Source organism: Pseudophryne corroboree, chromosome 1 (assembly GCF_028390025.1).
Source record: "Pseudophryne corroboree isolate aPseCor3 chromosome 1, aPseCor3.hap2, whole genome shotgun sequence".
Taxonomy (NCBI): domain Eukaryota; kingdom Metazoa; phylum Chordata; class Amphibia; order Anura; family Myobatrachidae; genus Pseudophryne; species Pseudophryne corroboree.
The window spans coordinates 1,024,188,523-1,024,210,681 of NC_086444.1; the positions used below are offsets into that span (position 1 = coordinate 1,024,188,523).

General features: G+C 43.9%; 1 protein-coding gene across 15 annotated transcripts in view; it reads left to right on the forward strand.

Annotated features, from left to right (window-relative positions):
- Positions 1-22,159, forward strand: part of TENM3 (teneurin transmembrane protein 3) — a 1,613,133-nt gene that overhangs the window by 1,550,239 nt on the left and 40,735 nt on the right. For all 15 annotated transcript variants that reach the window (XM_063920671.1, XM_063920672.1, XM_063920674.1 and 12 more), the window contains 2 exons: positions 10,736-10,890; positions 11,294-12,168. In XM_063920671.1, coding sequence (XP_063776741.1) covers positions 10,736-10,890; positions 11,294-12,168 — 1,030 coding nt within the window. The remainder of the gene's footprint in view (positions 1-10,735; positions 10,891-11,293; positions 12,169-22,159) is intronic.

A 22,159-nucleotide genomic window follows, 5' to 3' on the forward strand; every position in this document is an offset into this window, starting at 1 on the left:
TTGTTACTCATTTCCTCTTTCTCATTCCCTCTCTCACTCTCACACACATACACAACACACACACACAAATTCTTTCTTATTCTCTCACACACACACACACACACACACACACACACACACACACACACACACATTCTCTTTCTCATTCTCTCTCACACACGCACACATACTCATTCTCTTTTTCACTCTCATTTTCTCTCCCTCCTGCTCCCATTTTTCTCTCTCTCATTCTGTAATTGTCTCTCACTCTGTTTCTCTCTCTTTTGTCCAATCAATCAATCAATCAAGTGCCACTTTCACTAACCTTTTAAGGCTAAGCTAATTTCAGGTGATTGTGATGTTTCCAAGAGTAGGGCCCCTAATTGAAAAACATGGACCATAATTAAATGTATGAGCCACACTTTATTGGAATTCCTGTGTCTAATCTGCTTTGCACTTCTAGTATGTAGTACTGTATATGCACTACATGCCCAAAAGTATTTGGTCACTCCTTCTAATTTGTGTATTATCATTTCAGCTACACCCTTTACTAAAATGTGCATAAAATCAGGTATACAGCCATGATATCTCTACAGTATATTGAAACATTAGCACTAAAATGGGTTGTACTGAAGATCTCAGTGATTTTCATGATATTTTGGTCATAGGCGTGCGCAGCTAATTTTATTAGGGGGTGCACCACCAGAGGGGCGTGTCTAGCACTGGCTTTTGAGTGTCTAGCACCGCCTTTTGGGCATGTCTAGCACCACCCATGGGTATGTCTAGCACTATTTTACATTCTCTCAGTAAAATCACATGGCTTAATCTAATTTTTGTGACCAATAGACAGTACTGACTGTCTGCTACAGCATAACCCTGAGGCCTAGCTGCCACTGCATCCTATTGCTGCTAACACTTCCCCAACCTATCCCTGACCCAGTGGTGGAACTAGACAGTGGTGGTCATAGGTGCATATGCATTCCTCTCCTCCCCCCCCCCCCCCTACACACCCCTTGCACCCCCTGCAGTACACCCTGCTTTTGAGTGGGCCACTCAAGATGAAACTCACATTACGCCACACAGAACGAGACGAAATTCACATTACGCCACACTGTAGAACCGGACACATATAATATCCCAGGTCTGTCCGTTACATATAATGCCCCCAGCAGTATCAGATACACGTAATGCCCCCTGCCATGCCAGATACACGTAATGCCTTTAGCAGTGCCAAATACCCGTAATGCGCCCAGGCCCGGCGACAGGGGGGGTCAAAGGGGACAACCCTCCCGGGCCCCGAGCTTCAGGGGGGCCCCATTACTTGCTTGGTCTGGTTGGTCTTCGCTTTCTTGCCTTCATTATGCTTGCGGCATGCCTCTCTGCCGCCCCGTCCTTGTCTGACGATCTGCTGCCGCTGAAGAGCCGGGCAGCAGAGCCGCAAACACAGGCTACACTGACTGTGTGAGTCAGGGCTCCTTATAGCAGCTGCCCGCAGCACTACCTCTGTCCAACCCTGCTTCCTACGTGCCTGGATGGCACCCTCACAGCCTGTCATACTGTATACTATGTCATGGTACTGCCATATTATTCTATAGAAATGTGTGTATATGCAAAAAATGTCCCTGGCACTCCGGACTTCCGTTCACCTTGCTCCGGTGCCCTCCCTTCAGATCTGCATCTGTGTATATGGTCCTTGTATGCCGCCCATACAAGGACCATATATATATATATATATATATATATATATATATATATGTGTGTATATATATATGTATAAATTATAATATATATACTGTATATTTTATATATATATATATATATATATATATTTCTCTAACGTCCTAAGTGGATGCTGGGGACTCCGTCAGGACCATGGGGAATAGCGGCTCCGCAGGAGACAGGGCACAAAAATAAAGCTTTAGGATTAGTTGGTGTGTACTGGCTCCTCCCCCTATGACCCTCCTCCAAGCCTCAGTTAGGTTTTTGTGCCCGTCCGAGCAGGGTGCAATCTAGGTGGCTCTCCTAAAGAGCTGCTTAGAAAAAGTTTTTAGGTTTTTTATTTTCAGTGAGTCCTGCTGGCAACAGGCTCACTGCATCGAGGGACTTAGGGGAGAGAATTTCAACTCACTTGCGTGCAGGATGGATTGGATTCTTAGGCTACTGGACACCATTAGCTCCAGAGGGAGTCGGAACACAGGTCTCACCCTGGGGTTCGTCCCGGAGCCGCGCCGCCGACCCCCCTTACAGATGCTGAAGATTGAAGGTCCGGAAACAGGCGGCAGAAGGCTCTTCAGTCTTCATGAAGGTAGCGCACAGCACTGCAGCTGTGCGCCATTGTTGTCACACACTTCACACCAAGCGGTCACGGAGGGTGCAGGGCGCTGCTGGGGGCGCCCTGGGCAGCAATATTTAATACCTTTATGGCAAAAGAATACATCACATATAGCCATTGAGGCTATATGTATGTATTTAACCCATGCCAGATATCTAAAACTCCGGGAGAAAAGCCCGCCGAAATAGGGGGCGGGGCTTATTCTCCTCAGCACACAGCGCCATTTTCCTGCTCAGCTCCGCTGTGAGGAAGGCTCCCAGGACTCTCCCCTGCACTGCACTACAGAAACAGGGTAAAACAGAGAGGGGGGGCATTTTTTGGCGATATTTTGATATATTTAAGCTGCTATAAGGAACAACACTTATATAAGGTTGTTCCCATATATATTATAGCGCTTGGGTGTGTGCTGGCAAACTCTCCCTCTGTCTCCCCAAAGGGCTAGTGGGGTCCTGTCTTCGATAAGAGCATTCCCTGTGTGTCTGCTGTGTGTCGGTACGTGTGTGTCGACATGTATGAGGACGATGTTGGTGTGGAGGCAGAGCAATTGCCGATAATGGTGATGTCACCCCCCAGGGAGTCGACACCGGAATGGATGGCTTTGTTTATGGAATTACGTGATAATGTCAGCACATTACAAAAATCAGTTGACGACATGAGACGGCCGGCAAACCAGTTAGTACCTGCCCAGGCGTCTCAGACACCGTCAGGGGCTGTAAAGCGCCCTTTACCTCAGTCGGTCGACACAGACCCAGACACAGACACTGAATCTAGTGTCGACGGTGATGAAACAAACGTATTTTCAAGTAGGGCCACACGTTATATGATCACGGCAATGAAGGAGGCTTTGCATATCTCTGATACTGCAAGTACCACAAAAAGGGGTATTATGTGGGGGGTGAAAAAACTACCTGTAGTTTTTCCTGAATCAGAGGAATTAAATGATGTATGTGATGAAGCGTGGGTTAACCCAGATAGAAAAGTGCTAATTTCAAAAAAGTTATTAGCATTATACCCTTTCCCGCCAGAGGTTAGGGCGCGCTGGGAAACACCCCCTAGGGTGGATAAGGCGCTCACACGCTTATCAAAACAAGTGGCGTTACCGTCTCCTGATACGGCCGCCCTCAGGGATCCAGCTGATAGGAGACTGGAAACTACCCTAAAAAGTATATACACACATACTGGTGTTATACTGCGACCAGCCATCGCCTCAGCCTGGATGTGCAGTGCTGGGGTCGTCTGGTTGGATTCCCTGACTGAAAATATTGATACCCTGGATAGGGACAGTATTTTATTGACTATAGAGCATTTAAAGGATGCTTTCCTGCTTTCCTTTATATGCGAGATGCTCAGAGAGATATTTGCACTCTGGCATCGAGAGTAAATGCGATGTCCATATCTGCCAGAAGGAGTTTATGGACGCGACAGTGGTCAGGTGATGCGGATTCCAAACGACATATGGAAGTATTGCCGTATAAAGGGGAGGAATTATTTGGCGTCGGCCTATCGGATCTGGTGGCCACGGCAACTGCCGGAAAATCCACCTTTTTACCTCAGACCCCCTCCCAACAGAAAAAGACACCGTCTTTTCAGCCGCAGTCCTTTCGGTCCTATAAGAACAGGCGGACAAAAGGACAGTCATATCTGCCTCGGGGCAGAGGAAGGGGTAAGAGAGGGCAGCAAGCAGCCCCTGCCCAGGAACAGAAGCCCTCTCAGGGTTCTGCAAAGCCCTCAGCATGACGCTGGGGCCTTACAAGCGGACTCAGGAGCGGTGGGGGGTCGACTCAAGAATTTCAGCGCACAGTGGGCTTGCTCACAGGTGGACCCCTGGATCCTGCAGGTAGTATCTCAGGGTTACAGGTTGGAATTCGAGAAGTCTCCCCCTCGCCGGTTCCTAAAGTCTGCTTTGCCAACGTCTCCCTCAGACAGGGCGACGGTATTGGAAGCCATTCACAAGCTGTTTTCTCAGCAGGTGATAGTCAAGGTACCCCTCCTACAACAGGGAAAGGGGTATTACTCCACGCTATTTGTGGTACCGAAGCCGGACGGCTCGGTAAGACCTATTCTAAATCTGAAATCTTTGAACCTGTACATACAAAAATTCAAGTTCAAGATGGAGTCACTCAGAGCAGTGATAGCGAATCTGGAAGAAGGGGACTTTATGGTGTCCCTGGACATAAAGGATGCTTACCTGCATGTCCCAATTTGCCCTTCACATCAAGGGTACCTCAGGTTCGTGGTGCAAAACTGTCATTATCAGTTTCAGACGCTGCCGTTTGGATTGTCCACGGCACCTCGGGTCTTTACCAAGGTAATGGCCGAAATGATGATTCTTCTGCGAAGAAGAGGCGTATTAATTATCCCTTACTTGGACGATCTCCTGATAAGGGCAAGGTCCAGAGAACAGCTGGAGGACGGAGTAGCACTAACCCGACTAGTGCTGCAACAACACGGGTGGATTCTGAATTTTCCAAAATCTCAGTTGACCCCGACGACACGTCTGCTGTTCCTGGGAATGATTCTGGACACGGTTCAGAAAAAGGTGTTTCTTCCGGAGGAGAAAGCCAGGGAGTTATCCGAACTTGTCAGGAACCTCCTAAAACCAGGGAAAGTGTCTGTGCATCAATGCACAAGAGTCCTGGGAAAGATGGTGGCTTCTTACGAAGCGATTCCATTCGGCAGATTCCACGCACGAACTTTTCAGTGGGATCTGCTGGACAAATGGTCCGGATCACATCTGCAGATGCATCAGCGGATAACCTTATCGCCACGGACAAGGGTGTCTCTTCTGTGGTGGTTGCAGAGTGCTCATCTGTTAGAGGGCCGCAGATTCGGCATACAGGACTGGGTCCTGGTGACCACGGATGCCAGTCTGAGAGGCTGGGGAGCGGTCACACAGGGAAGAAACTTCCAGGGAGTATGGTCAAGCCTGGAGATGTCTCTTCACATAAATATACTGGAGCTAAGAGCGATTTACAATGCTCTAAGTCTGGCAAAACCCCTGCTTCAGGGTCAGCCGGTGTTGATCCAGTCGGACAACATCACGGCAGTCGCCCACGTAAACAGACAGGGCGGCACAAGAAGCAGGACAGCAATGGCAGAAGCTGCAAGGATTCTTCGCTGGGCGGAAGATCATGTGATAGCACTGTCAGCAGTATTCATTCCGGGAGTGGACAACTGGGAAGCAGACTTCCTCAGCAGACACGATCTACACCCGGGAGAGTGGGGACTTCATCCAGAAGTCTTCCACATGATTGTGAACCGTTGGGAAAAACCAATGGTGGATATGATGGCGTCCCGCCTCAACAAAAAACTGGACAGGTATTGCGCCAGGTCAAGAGACCCTCAGGCAATAGCTGTGGACGCTCTGGTAACACCGTGGGTGTTCCAGTCAGTGTATGTGTTCCCTCCTCTGCCTCTCATACCAAAAGTACTGAGAATTATACGGCAAAAGGGAGTAAGAACGATACTAGTGGCTCCGGATTGGCCAAGAAGAACTTGGTACCCGGAACTTCAAGAGATGCTCACGGAGGATCCGTGGCCTCTACCTCTAAGACGGGACCTGCTTCAGCAGGGACCGTGTCTATTCCAAGACTTACCGCGGCTGCGTTTGACGGCATGGCGGTTGAACGCCGAATTCTAGGGGAAAAAGGCATTCCGGAAGAGGTCATTCCTACACTGGTAAAAGCCAGGAAGGAGGTGACTGCACAACATTATCACCGCATTTGGAGGAAATATGTTGCGTGGTGTGAGGCCAGGAAGGCCCCCACGGAGGAATTTCAACTGGGTCGATTCCTACATTTCCTGCAAACAGGATTGTCTATGGGCCTCAAATTGGGGTCCATTAAGGTTCAAATTTCGGCCCTGTCGATTTTCTTCCAGAAAGAATTGGCTTCAGTTCGTGAAGTCCAGACTTTTGTAAAAGGAGTACTACATATACAGCCCCCGGTTGTGCCCCCAGTGGCACCGTGGGATCTTAATGTAGTCTTGGATTTTCTCAAATCCCATTGGTTTGAGCCGCTCAAATCGGTGGAGTTGAAGTATCTTACATGGAAAGTAACCATGCTACTGGCCCTGGCTTCAGCCAGGAGAGTATCAGAATTGGCGGCTTTATCATATAAGAGCCCATATCTGATTTTCCATACGGACAGGGCAGAACTGCGGACGCGTCCTCATTTTCTGCCTAAGGTGGTGTCAGCGTTTCACCTGAACCAGCCTATTGTGGTGCCTGCGGCTACTAACGATTTGGAGGATTCCAAGTTGTTGGACGTGGTCCGGGCATTGAAAATATATATTTCAAGAACGGCGGGAGTCAGAAAGTCTGACTCACTGTTTATATTGTATGCACCCAACAAGATGGGTGCTCCTGCTTCTAAGCAGACGATTGCTCGTTGGATTTGTAGCACAATTCAACTTGCACATTCTGTGGCAGGCTTGCCACAACCTAAATCTGTCAAGGCCCATTCCACAAGGAAAGTGGGCTCATCCTGGGCGGCTGCCCGGGGGGTCTCGGCATTACAACTCTGCCGAGCTGCTACTTGGTCAGGGGCAAACACGTTTGCAAAATTCTACAAATTTGATACCCTGGCTGAGGAGGACCTTGAGTTCTCTCATTCGGTGCTGCAGAGTCATCCGCACTCTCCCGCCCGTTTGGGAGCTTTGGTATAATCCCCATGGTCCTGACGGAGTCCCCAGCATCCACTTAGGACGTTAGAGAAAATAAGAATTTACTTACCGATAATTCTATTTCTCGTAGTCCGTAGTGGATGCTGGGCGCCCATCCCAAGTGCGGATTGTCTGCAATACTTGTACATAGTTATTGTTACAAACAAATTCGGGTTGTTATTGTTGTGAGCCGTCTGTTCAGAGGCTCCTACGTTTGTCATACTGTTAACTGGGTTCAGATCACAAGTTATACGGTGTGATTGGTGTGGCTGGTATGAGTCTTACCCGGGATTCAATATCCTTCCTTATTGTGTACGCTCGTCCGGGCACAGTATCCTAACTGAGGCTTGGAGGAGGGTCATAGGGGGAGGAGCCAGTACACACCACCTAATCCTAAAGCTTTATTTTTGTGCCCTGTCTCCTGCGGAGCCGCTATTCCCCATGGTCCTGACGGAGTCCCCAGCATCCACTACGGACTACGAGAAATAGAATTATCGGTAAGTAAATTCTTATTATATATATATATACAGTATATGTGTGTGTGTGTGTGTGTATATATATATATATATATATATAATTTTTTTACAACGACTTTGTGCTTTATAAGGGGGTGGGGGGAGTATAGGCAGGGTGGGGGGCCCCGGAGAAATTGGTGTACCGGGCCCCAAGATTTCTCTTGCCGGCCCTGAATGCGCCCACTAATGATCACCGTTTACATAATAAGTGAACAGACATGTTTATATATATATATATATATATATATATATATACATAAATTATAATACTGCGTTGAAATGCTGGATACTAAAGCGGACTCTTGTCCATATTGTATGCAGCTGGAGAAACATATATGCTGCAGCCGATTTTATTTTATAAGAAGTGCCATCTTGGGGAACACCTGTGTGTGTGTGTATGTATGGGTGTATATATATATATATATATCATATTGAAGCAGCACTCCCAATAAAAAGATGACTTTACTGATACCTTCCTAGCTATCTTTACAGGTCCACCAAATATCTCCATCGCGGTGGGACTGAGAAACAATATTCAGAAAAGACAGGTGTGATATCAAATATATTTTACCTGCCTTGTCTGAATATTGTTTCTGAGTGCCGCCGAGATGTTACCCCCCAAAAAAAAATATTCCCACTGGCTGGCCACCTCCCTTTCCCCTGCAGAAACTGACCTCAGCTGCAGGCCTGTGGCATGGGAGGCTGTGGCATTGGCGTGGCGGCATATGAGGAAAGAGTGTAGGCGGGAGGAGAGCGCGCAGGCAGGCGGAGAAGGAGGACACACGGAGTGACATCATCATGCCACATCGTGGGGCGACTCCGTGAGGGTGATTCAAGTGCAGCTGCTGGCTAAGAAAGAAAGCACACTCCACTATCACTTACATGACCGGGCGGCAGTCGCAGCAGGAGAGGGGTACAGGAATGTGCAGCAAAACTGTGCTGCAGTCGTGGCGTTTGGGGGTGCCGGACATTAGGGGGTGCCTGGTGCTCACACGCCTATGAGTATAGTCATGAGATGCCACCTATACAACTAGTGAGTTTGTCAGCTTTCTGCCTGACTTTGGTGTGCGCCGGATAAATGTAAGTGCTGTTATTGTAAGGTGGAATCGTCTAGGAAAACAACTATTCTTGAAGAGTGATAGTAGATACAAGCAGAGCGCATAAATATCATCTATCCTTGACTGTTACAGTCATTACCAAGATTTAAACTACCACTGAAAGCATTTTCAGGACAACATGCCTGCGACGAAGCTACACACGTATGATTACCTGCCCTAAGTAACACTCAAGGACTCTCCAGGACCCCTCACATTATTGAAGAAAGCCTTTCTCCTTGTCAACAAGTTGGACTTTGAAAGATACATGGATTTCCATCTTATCCTCACCACCTGTTGCTATACTTGCTGACATTTCTAATCTCCTCTTTGGGAGATGCCCAGAGAGGAGAAACAGGTGGGCGGTGATGAGGGCGTGGCTGAGCTAATGGCGTCATTATGCCCCACCCACCCACCGGGAGATGTCCACTTCCTGCGGCTTTAATACGTATGCTTCCCATGCTATGTAGCGGGTGCGTGCATACTGTTTTATATATATATATATATATATATATATATATATATAAAACTTACAGTACGTAATTATATAAATTGCGCTCTCAGCCGGTTTACAGGCTGAGCGGTACCAGACGGCAGTCGTCCTGTCCCCTATTGCAGGTGACATCAGGGCTCTTGGGACAGAGACAATTAACTCTGCAGCAACAGAAGCTGGTGCAACGCACAGCTCTATTGGAAGACCAGTGGTCACACTTGCGCTGTGAACCACACAGGTGCTGCTGTACTTGCAGGTGCCCCTTCAGGACTTGGAGCCCAGAGGCAGGTGTCTCTGTTGCTTCTGAGAGTTACGCCCCTTTTGAATATGTAGTGTACCTGTGTACTTTCATAATCATAGAGATTACTAAAAATAAGAATTGCTTTTCCTGGTTGCGTGTGAATAGGAAAACTTGCTTTTTGTCAGCATGATGCTCAAATAATTGTCCTCAAGGAGATTTTTCATGGTTCTGGACATAAAAGCAATTTTGTCTGGGAAAAAAATGTAAAAAATGAATGGCTGAACAGACATTTCCCCTGAAAACAAAGAATGCTATATATTCTGATTTCCTATTTTATGTGCATAGTTTCCAAAAGCGTTGCCTGTCTTGCAATTGTATAAAATCTATTTTCTTGTTATAGACCTGTCTTGGGGCCAGCTTTACAGTTTCTTCCAGGGCAGAAAGCATAATTCTGTGTCTTAAAGTTAATATAGTGAAAGCAGACATTTTATGTGCGGAACAAATTACACAGCCCCTAAAAAAATTTAATTGCCAAGGATATTTGGGTATTTTGGGGTTGCTGAATTAAAAAATTAAAGTAGCTGTTTTCAAATTGGCTCTAGTTCTAGAGATATTGGATACCCACAATAGCGTACTTGCCTACACCCCCAGAATGGCCAGGAGACCACGCTATCGTAGCCACGCCTCCTGCTGAACAGTGTCAGTAATCTTGGCATTGTATGATGGGGGTGTGGTCATGATGATGTGATCATGCAGTCACGCCCCCAGCATGCCCATTTACCGTCCCCTAATTCAAGCCACGTTTTTTTTTGTTTGTTTGTTTCTTGTCTGTGTATGTCAAAAATTAGAGCCAATATAGCAAAACTGTTGTCATGTTTTCAATCAGCACCACAAAGTTACCCCAAATCACTCTAATATGGCTGGCCATAAAAACGGCTGTTGGTCAACTTTATCAATGTCAGTGATGTCTCTATTCCATAGGCTACATTCTTATGAATATTACTGCATTCCACAAATGGAACCACAGAGAGTTGGAGATGTGAAGCTTACTTGACTAACTGAGAGACTCCTGGATTTTGGGGAGCACTACCGCTGTCCCAGGAGAGTAGTCAAGCCTCAATGATCCCATCTTCATGATGCAGTTTGCAATGTTTCATTATGGCTCCACCCTGAATGTACAATGCCACAAATTGTGGTACAGTTTTTTACACTGTGGCCAGGACTCTACCTGGAGCTCCCACTCTGGGTTAAAAAATTCCTTTAAAAAGTTGAGATGTAAAATAATACAGTAATAAGATTTTGTATTCTTGAGATACACATACATTAATAGTTCTCAGCAATAATAATAATGAAGTTGTTAGTGTACTGTAACTAGTAATCTGTGTTTACATGTTCGTCATCTATTCTCCCCACACATAGGTATTGCTGTGGATAAGAATGGATTAATCTACTTTGTGGATGGAAAGGTCATCAGAAGAGTGGATCAGAATGGAATAATATCCACATTACTTGGCTCAAACGACTTGACCTCGGCACGTCCTTTGACCTGTGACACAAGCATGCATATCAGCGAGGTATTTCTGTGCATATCACAGTAAAATAATAAATCGCTTACTTGTAGCTTTCCGTGATAACAAAACACTAATTAAAAATGGTATAATTGCTAAAAACCCATGAGTTTAACTTGATTGTAAAATCAATAATTGTTTACTGTAAATATTCATGTTATCAAATGTGTATGTATACTTATGCAAGAGAAATTGTGGCTGACCCTTGTTTAAGATCATAAGTATCACCCAAGCGATGACTTTACATTTCCTTATCTTTAAAAGTGTTCTGCTATACAGGCAGGCAGCAATTCTGTGGTCTTAGAATGTAGCATAACTGTATTATTAAAGCTGCAGTCCTTGTCAGTCTTTGAGTAATCTTTCATGGACTATGCACATTTGACAGCTGTTGTCATTTTATATTTTTCAGGTGAGACTGGAATGGCCCACAGACTTGGCCATTAATCCAATGGATAACTCTATTTATGTTCTGGACAACAACGTAGTTTTGCAGATCACTGAAAACCGTCAGGTCCGCATTGCTGCAGGAAGGCCCATGTATTGCCAAGTACCTGGTGTTGAATACTCAGTAGGAAAATATGCTGTTCAAGCAATATTAGAATCTGCCACAGCTATTGCAGTGTCTTATAATGGGGTCCTTTACATCACAGAAACAGATGAAAAGAAGGTCAACCGGATTCGACAGGTAACTACTGATGGAGAAATTTCACTGGTTGCTGGCATACCATCGGAATGTGACTGCAAAAATGACGCCAACTGTGACTGCTACCAAAATGGAGATGGTTATGCAAAGGATGCTAAGCTGAGTGCTCCATCGTCACTGGCTGCATCCCCGGATGGCACATTATACATCGCAGACTTGGGAAATATCAGAATTCGGGCTGTCTCCACAAACAAGCCTGTTCTTAATTCAATGAATTATTATGAGGTTGCCTCACCAACTGATCAAGAACTATATATGTTTGATGTTAATGGTACCCACCAATATACCATGAGCTTAATAACTGGAGACTATTTATATAACTTTAGCTATAGTAATGAAAATGATATAACTGCAGTGACCGACAGCAATGGAAACACTCTCCGCATCAGACGGGATCCGAACCGCATGCCAGTGAGAATTGTTGCACCCGATAATCAAGTGATCTGGCTGACAATAGGTACTAATGGCTGCCTGAAGAGCATGACTGCCCAGGGACAGGAATTGGTGTTGTTTACCTATCATGGCAACAGTGGACTTCTTGCTACTAAAAGTGATGAAACTGGCTGGACGACCTTCTTTGAGTGAGTAATTGCTTTGAGTATTGAGTAACTGCTTTGCTTTATGTATGAATGTTCAATACAGCTATAATAATATAGATATTATCCAGCTGCAAGGACATCCAAGAGGCCACACCGCTGAGGCTAAAGAAGTCCCATGCAATGTGGGAACACAAAACAGGGGCACTGTGGTCTTTGCTATTCATTTATGTTAACTATAACCATGCATAACTACAAATATGACTTTCAGTGTACTCTATTAAGTATATATTGTTCCCTATAAATCATTCACTACTGCCATATATAACATTCCAGTTACAGTAGAGGTCAGAAGTTCCCAAACATGGTCCTCAAGGCACCCCAAGGGGCAAGGTTTTAAAGATATCCGTGCGTCAGCACAGATGGTTAAATCAATCGGACTGAGGTACTAATTAAGTCACATGTGGACAAGCATGGATAGACTTAAAATCTGGACTTTTAAACTGGGCATACACTATACAATTTTCTGGCAGATTAGAATGAAAATCTGATAATGGATGAGAGCAAAAGACCATCGACCATTAGCTCCCAAACACTGGAAAATTTACAAATTGGTTAAATCACGGCTTTTACCAATTTACATGAACAAATGGTTTTGTCCGTTTTTCAGTGTTTGGGAGCAAATGGTGTGTTGTCATTTGCTTTCATCCATTACCAGATTTTCATTTCAACCAGTCAGATCTGGCAGATGATCTGACAGTTAATTGTATAGTGTATGCCTGGCTTTGAGGACCACATTTGGGAACCTCTGGTATAGGCGTATGGCTACATAAATTAAATAGCACCAAATATTATATCATCCTCAGAACTAAAGTAAATGGTAACGCTCATCTTGAGATCACGTCTTACATATTAACTTGTAAAACTTACAGATTTAAATCATAAAATGAAATTGGATCTTACAATATGTACTGCCATAGACAAATTGGTCATTATAGGAAAATGTACAGAGACACATCTGCTAAACATGCGACTGGACCTGGAATTGATATTGGCATTCAGAATTCTGAAAGCTACTGTACCCTGAATATTTTTTGACTGTGAACAAATAAGCAAATTTATGGTAATTTATGCTTAGTGCTAAATGAACTTGTCCATTCTGAAGTGCAGATGTTTGGGTGTTTTGCTAGCATTCTGTTTTGCAAAAATTCACAGTATGGTTTCCTGTACTGCTTCTAACTAAGGTAGAATCGCAGATTATCAATTTATAAAATGTAAGTATCACAAAAGAAAGTATTCCTTCCCAGCTAATTAGACATATAAAAATGACTATCTACCGTGACAGTATTTAATCATTAAAATAATGACTCCATAATGGTGTCAAACAGCAAGATGTGAGAAATCTGTAGCATCATTTTAAATTATAATTTACTACTTTATCTCTATCGGATTCAGAAAACACTTTGTGCAAAATAGGGAAAGTGTCGCTAGCCATGAAGGTAGTATAATTGGAAATAGCAGGGGGCCACATAAACACATATAGCATTATAAAGTGGAGTGGAATTGATTTTTGTGATTCAGTGCCTACTAACTTTACTATCAAAAATAGAAATAATGGAGTTTCTTAATGACACATTCCTGTAGGATACTAATACGTGATTTATTAGTGCCATATATAATACACTTTGCTATTACTTTCTTGAAAAAATTCTGAGCATATGCCTAATAACAATACAGTCATAACATGGTGTGTGCATGGTCATAATAAGAAGTCTGCATCCTCTGCGTAGGTGACAGAAAACTTTTACAGATGTGTCCACCCCTCATACACCTAGCGTATATGCGCGAGACAGATGTTGCAACCGAGATGCACCAAGAGGAGTAGCATACCATATATTTATTTGCATTTTGCATATTATAAGCATCTCAGCAGCAGCATGGAGCCGCACACGGAATACTAGCAGCAATAGGCTCAGTTGGGAATTTCCCATTAGGCACGTGAGGCACATGCCTAGGGGCAGCACTTTTTTGGATACGGTACATGGATGCATGTGTTGGTACTGTTAGACTGAAATGTACCAAAAGCTGCAAAATATTTCCACTGTGCTGTATATATGCCATCTTGAATGGAGTATAAATGGGTAGGACATGCACATACTGCCCCTGTAAGCTGTCCTACTTAGCAAATATACATACATAATTAAAAATAAAAATCTGTCATAGTTAGTGGATTTTTTAAATGTTGTTATTCTATTACATTGCTATCATCAAATGAGGGCTTATTGCCAATCAATAATATTAATAAAAAGATGCGCTGGGGAAGAGGGGGGGGGGGGCAGCCATTACTGTTGTGCCTAGTGGCGCACTCACCCCTAAATCCGCCCCCGGATAGGCTGTGACTTTAACCGCACAGGAAATGGTTTTTACATGTTCAAAATTGCAGATTAAGCACTAAGAAATGTGTCGTGAGGAAAGCTGCGGCTATTTGCATCGCAGCCCCTCTTGCACAGACAGTCAGATACAGATGTACAAATGTCACAAAGCATGGTGGTCTGTGTACACTAGCAACACAACTTTGTCACTTCCAGTAGTTTTATTTGTGCATGTAGGATATACTTTTGAGTGACAGGCTGCTCGGTGCACTGAGAGAGGCCATTTGACCTGACTAGGGCAACAGTGTATGAGTACACATCTGTATAATACTATTCTGTAAATCTACTACTTTTTTTTTTTTTTTGCCATTTTGGAAATAGATACTTTTGGCAGGCATTAATGTTTCTTAAAGGGAACAAAAAACAATCATTGAGTTAATTCAATTTGAGATGTATCTGCCCATGAATGGTTTATTCATTTGTTGGCATGCTTGTGATGGAGCTTGGGTCACACAATGCCTTGGTGTTTAATCATCTCTGAGCAAGGTTGCTTGGTAACCATTATATAGGTATTAAATCTACAGCAGTCGGAGATGATGCCTTTTTTTGGTTTTGTTAAAAAAAAAGAAAGATATCTCAGGTTATTTGTGCATCTACAAATAACGCCAGCTCCTCATTATGGGAGATATATCAAGCTTTGGAGAGCAATAAAGCTTCTGTCATTTATCTAGCAGCCTTTAAAAGTGTTGGGAACAGGATACTGGCAGTGAGGATACCGGTGGTCAGAATACTGACATCGGCATCTCGACAGGTGTGAGCAACTAAACTTACCCTAATCCTACTCCTAACCCTATCCCTCCCTTCCCGCAGCCTAACTCTAACCCTCCCCTGCCTGGATTCTGTTGCCTGCATTCTGACAGATGTCGGGATTCCTTTGGGATGCCAAGTACACCCCCTTTAAAATTATGCTAATTTGGATGCTAATTGGATGCTTTGGGCAACTACACCACTTTATCTCTCTCCAGGGATTGATATATCCAATATGACATTATGTACTAGCTGCATAAAATGACCTTAGTTTAGTCTTATATCTTATATCATATTTGTGATGTGGGTGGGTTTTCTTTTTTGTTTGTTTTCGTGTCACATAAATCTGATGCTTCTAATTAGCTAGGCAGAGGTGCACTTATTAAAAGGAAATCATTAACTTATTTGCAGTTTAGAATAGACTTAAATATGCAGCTAAAGGCCGCCACAAAGCTACATATTAGACGATTCAAGTTTGAAGGAATGCACTTTTTTAGAAACAAAATGTAAAACTGTATAGTTAAGCAGTAAAGAACCTATATATATGTTTTTACATACACATATCCTCTGCAAGGCAACACTAAGCATGGCCATTCCAAAGCTGAGCACTGGATTGATGGGAATTTTAATATTCCTTAGGCTTAATTTCCTCCTGTCAGCAATGATAACCATAGCTGTAGGTACAGTCATTAAAGATATAATTGTGTCGTTACAGTACTTGCGTTTTCCTAAGGTTCATGCAGTTTCCATATTTTTGTCAGCTTGCAACCTAATTTTGGTACATGAATTCTAAGGAGGTAAAGCAACTTGACCAAGGTCAGAGTCAGCTGCCACTGGGATTGGACCCACGGCCTTCAGCAATTCTGAGTGTTCTTTTACGTTACTGGCCTTTCTGAGACTGCAGGCAAAGCTAGTAGCTTGCCACTTGCCTGTGGATTTGGTAATAGGTATATCAGACATACAAGGGTTAGTATCTACTTCAGGTGAGTTTCAGATATAAGGCAGTAGGGGGCGCCTTTACATTTTTGAATGGCCTTAACTTCCTGCAGTTGTGTTTACTGGACACCAATACACTGGGAACTTCCTCTTCATCCCCAAGGAATGGCACTGGGCCAGGACATAGGTATAATAAATATATATATATATATATATATATATGTGTGTGTATATATATATATATATATATATATATATATATGTGTGTGTGTATATATATATATATATATATATATATATATAGAGTGCATATACATAGTGCTATGTAATTGTGAATTAATTATTAATATATATCGCCCCTCACACACTCCGTCCTATCCTCTGCTCTCAAGTGCAGTGATAGCAGCAGAGTACTGTCTAGCCAGCAGAATTTCTGGACACTGCCCATCAGGGAATTACCATTTTTCTGAATCCGAACATAGCTCCTGATTTACGACTTCCTGGAGGAATCCCGGACAGGTGGTAACCCTAGCCAAGCATCTCACACCACGTGATGAAAAAATGCTAGGCACAGTAAATGAGTACTTATCTGTAAGGTCTACTAGCTTTACTAGTTAGAGCTAATAAACTTTCACAAGCCAAGCTGCTCTGACAAAAGCTTCCTCCATTTAAGAATTCCAGGAGTGGATTTACAGGTGACTAACATCGATGACATGAGACCATTATTGGTGAGCCATCAATGGTTTGTACTCTTTGATGGCCATCCCTGCTGTGAGGCACATCAGGCTCTGGGCTGTTCACATTCAGGGGGCAGGGCTTATCAAGGTGATGCAGGGATAATAGTTGCAGGGCAGGGCTAAACTTGGGAAAAAACATTGCTGTTGGTCAGCATAGGTGTCGGAACGAGGGGAAGGGGGCAAGGGGTCGGCTCACTGCTCCCCTCAATATTGGAGAGGCACCAATGTACTGGGTCATGGGGCGCAGTGTGGCTGCCATCTAGGGTTACCATGGGCAGGATGGAGATAATACTGTTCTGCCTGTGCCACCTCCTCTCACCCCATAAACCTTCTCCGCAATGCTTTTGGAAATGCAAAAGACCAACAGGGATTGAAAACTATGAGCTAGCCAAATAATATCAAAGACATGAACGGTGCCTGCAATACTTGCTGCGCTCACTTCAGTTTATTGATTGCTGTTGTGTACTAATAACTATATGATTTTGCTTGCAATTTAAAATACTTGTATACTAGCCATGAGGTATGTAACAATGAGTTTATACTACATGATTATCCATGTTTGACAGCAATCTACATGCATTCTTTATGGGAAGAAGATACGTATTGCTTCCCAACATGACTAGATCTCTGTATGTAATTGTACAGTGGAATAGTTATTTATATATCTTATATACTTTGCTTCAGTAACTCTTCACATACAGAACATAGCATTGCATAGGCTCTGAGCAGGTATACAGAATTACATCCAGCATACAGAATTGGGTGACACAATAGACAAGACTAGCAGAGGAAACAAAAACAACAACAAAAAAACTGAAAACTGAACAGAAAGATGTTTAGAATAATCAGGGTTCTGCTAGGCCCGTTTTTTTTGGGTCTGTCCTGCTGTCCCTCCCGCGGGCAGCAGGGTCCCGCGGTGGGGAGGACCTAGTAATAACCCAGGAATAACCCTTCTTTATTGCCGGGTTGAGTTACCAGGTCAGGCAACCCGGGATTTCTGGAGTGACCCTTTTACACCGCACAGCGACTCGTGTCAACCTGGCAATATACCGGGTTGATACCGGGTTGTTTGTTCGGTGTGAAAGGGGTAGAAGTCTAGTACAGATAAGAGTAATGAAGAGAATGGCTTACTGGTTTCCTGTGGATTACATGGAAACTGCACCATGGTCTGATAACCTGTATAGAAGAAATGCATTTTATAATACCACAGTGATTCAGAGACCGTCTTTATTATACTGTCGTTTTCTTAACTCCCCCGGTTCAGATGATTTATTAGCATGTACACAATATAATACACAATTCTGTGCCTTTCAGCCATGAAGTTATGCCATCAGATCTACTGCTCTGGGATAGCATAAATTACTGCTGTATGTGATGCCTTGTGCACAATTGTATCTAGAGAACAGCTGTGTGTCATATCTCAGCCACAGTGACAATAACCAGCAGCTCTCCCTGTTTTTAGAGAAGATAGCAAGACAGACCGCTACTTTAGATGGCAAGACAGACCGCTACTTTAGATAGCAAGACAGACCGCTACTTTAGATAACAAGACAGACCGCTACTTTAGATGGCAAGACAGACCGCTACTTTAGATAGCAAGACAGACCACTACTTTAGATAACAAGACAGACCGCTACTTTAGATAGCAAGACAGGCCGCTACTTTAGATAGCAAGACAGACCACTACTTTAGATAACAAGACAGACCGCTACTTTAGATAGTAAGACAGACCGCTACTTTAGATAACAAGACAGGCCGCTACTTTAGATAGCAAGACAGACCGCTACTTTAGATGGCAAGACAGACCGCTACTTTAGATAGTAAGACAGACCGCTACTTTAGATAACAAGACAGGCCGCTACTTTAGATAGCAAGACAGACCACTACTTTAGATAACAAGACAGACCGCTACTTTAGATAACAAGACAGGCCGCTACTTTAGATGGCAAGACAGACGACTACTTTAGATAGCAAGACAGACCGCTACTTTAGATAGCAAGACAGGCCGCTACTTTAGATGGCAAGACAGACGACTACTTTAGATAGCAAGACAGACCGCTACTTTAGATAGCAAGACAGACCGCTACTTTAGATGGCAAGACAGACCGCTACTTTAGATAGCAAGACAGACCGCTACTTTAGATGGCAAGACAGACCGCTACTTTAGATAGTAAGACAGACCGCTACTTTAGATAACAAGACAGGCCGCTACTTTAGATAGCAAGACAGACCACTACTTTAGATAACAAGACAGACCGCTACTTTAAATAGTAAGACAGACCGCTACTTTAGATAGCAAGACAGGCCGCTACTTTAGATAGCAAGACAGACGACTACTTTAGATAGCAAGACAGACCGCTACTTTAGATGGCAAGACAGGCCGCTACTTTAGATAGCAAGACAGACCGCTACTTTAGATAGCAAGACAGGCCGCTACTTTAGATGGCAAGACAGACGACTACTTTAGATGGCAAGACAGACCGCTACTTTAGATAGCAAGACAGACCGCTACTTTAGATAGCAAGACAGGCCGCTACTTTAGATAGCAAGACAGACCGCTACTTTAGATAGCAAGACAGGCCGCTACTTTAGATGGCAAGACAGATGACTACTTTAGATAGCAAGACAGACCGCTACTTTAGATAGCAAGACAGACCGCTACTTTAGATGGCAAGACAGACGACTACTTTAGATAACAAGACAGACCACTACTTTAGATAACAAGACAGGCCGCTACTTTAGATGGCAAGACAGACGACTACTTTAGATAGCAAGACAGACCGCTACTTTAGATAGCAAGACAGGCCGCTACTTTAGATGGCAAGACAGACGACTACTTTAGATAGCAAGACAGACCGCTACTTTAGATAGCAAGACAGACCGCTACTTTAGATGGCAAGACAGACCGCTACTTTAGATAGTAAGACAGACCGCTACTTTAGATAACAAGACAGGCCGCTACTTTAGATAGCAAGACAGACCACTACTTTAGATAACAAGACAGACCGCTACTTTAGATAACAAGACAGGCCGCTACTTTAGATTGCAAGACAGACGACTACTTTAGATAGCAAGACAGACCGCTACTTTAGACAGCAAGACAGGCCGCTACTTTAGATGGCAAGACAGACGACTACTTTAGATAGCAAGACAGACCGCTACTTTAGATAGCAAGACAGACCGCTACTTTAGATGGCAAGACAGACCGCTACTTTAGATAGCAAGACAGACCGCTACTTTAGATGGCAAGACAGACCGCTACTTTAGATAGTAAGACAGACCGCTACTTTAGATAACAAGACAGGCCGCTACTTTAGATAGCAAGACAGACCACTACTTTAGATAACAAGACAGACCGCTACTTTAAATAGTAAGACAGACCGCTACTTTAGATAGCAAGACAGGCCGCTACTTTAGATAGCAAGACAGACGACTACTTTAGATAGCAAGACAGACCGCTACTTTAGATGGCAAGACAGGCCGCTACTTTAGATAGCAAGACAGACCGCTACTTTAGATAGCAAGACAGGCCGCTACTTTAGATGGCAAGACAGACGACTACTTTAGATAGCAAGACAGACCGCTACTTTAGATAGCAAGACAGGCCGCTACTTTAGATGGCAAGACAGACGACTACTTTAGATAGCAAGACAGAACGCTACTTTAGATAGCAAGACAGACCGCTACTTTAGATGGCAAGACAGACGACTACTTTAGATAACAAGACAGACCACTACTTTAGATAACAAGACAGGCCGCTACTTTAGATGGCAAGACAGACGACTACTTTAGATAGCAAGACAGACCGCTACTTTAGATAGCAAGACAGGCCGCTACTTTAGATGGCAAGACAGACGACTACTTTAGATAGCAAGACAGACCGCTACTTTAGATAGCAAGACAGACCGCTACTTTAGATGGCAAGACAGACGACTACTTTAGATAGCAAGACAGACCGCTACTTTAGATAGCAAGACAGACCGCTACTTTAGATAGCAAGACAGACCGCTACTTTAGATGGCAAGACAGACGACTACTTTAGATGGCAAGACAGACCGCTACTTTAGATAGCAAGACAGACCGCTACTTTAGATAGCAAGACAGACCGCTACTTTAGATAGCAAGACAGACCGCTACTTTAGATAGCAAGACAGGCCGCTACTTTAGATGGCAAGACAGACGACTACTTTAGATAGCAAGACAGACCGCTACTTTAGATAGCAAGACAGGCCGCTACTTTAGATGGCAAGACAGATGACTACTTTAGATAGCAAGACAGACCGCTACTTTAGATAGCAAGACAGACCGCTACTTTAGATGGCAAGACAGACGACTACTTTAGATAGCAAGACAGACCGCTACTTTAGATAGCAAGACAGACCGCTACTTTAGATGGCAAGACAGACGACTACTTTAGATGGCAAGACAGGCCGCTACTTTAGATAGCAAGACAGACCGCTACTTTAGATAGCAAGACAGGCCGCTACTTTAGATGGCAAGACAGACGACTACTTTAGATGGCAAGACAGACCGCTACTTTAGATAGCAAGACAGACCGCTACTTTAGATAGCAAGACAGGCCGCTACTTTAGATGGCAAGACAGACGACTACTTTAGATGGCAAGACAGACCGCTACTTTAGATAGCAAGACAGACCGCTACTTTAGATAGCAAGACAGGCCGCTACTTTAGATAGCAAGACAGACCGCTACTTTAGATAGCAAGACAGGCCGCTACTTTAGATGGCAAGACAGACGACTACTTTAGATAGCAAGACAGACCGCTACTTTAGATAGCAAGACAGGCCGCTACTTTAGATGGCAAGACAGATGACTACTTTAGATAGCAAGACAGACCGCTACTTTAGATAGCAAGACAGACCGCTACTTTAGATGGCAAGACAGACGACTACTTTAGATAACAAGACAGACCACTACTTTAGATAACAAGACAGGCCGCTACTTTAGATGGCAAGACAGACGACTACTTTAGATAGCAAGACAGACCGCTACTTTAGATAGCAAGACAGGCCGCTACTTTAGATGGCAAGACAGACGACTACTTTAGATAGCAAGACAGACCGCTACTTTAGATAGCAAGACAGACCGCTACTTTAGATGGCAAGACAGACCGCTACTTTAGATAGTAAGACAGACCGCTACTTTAGATAACAAGACAGGCCGC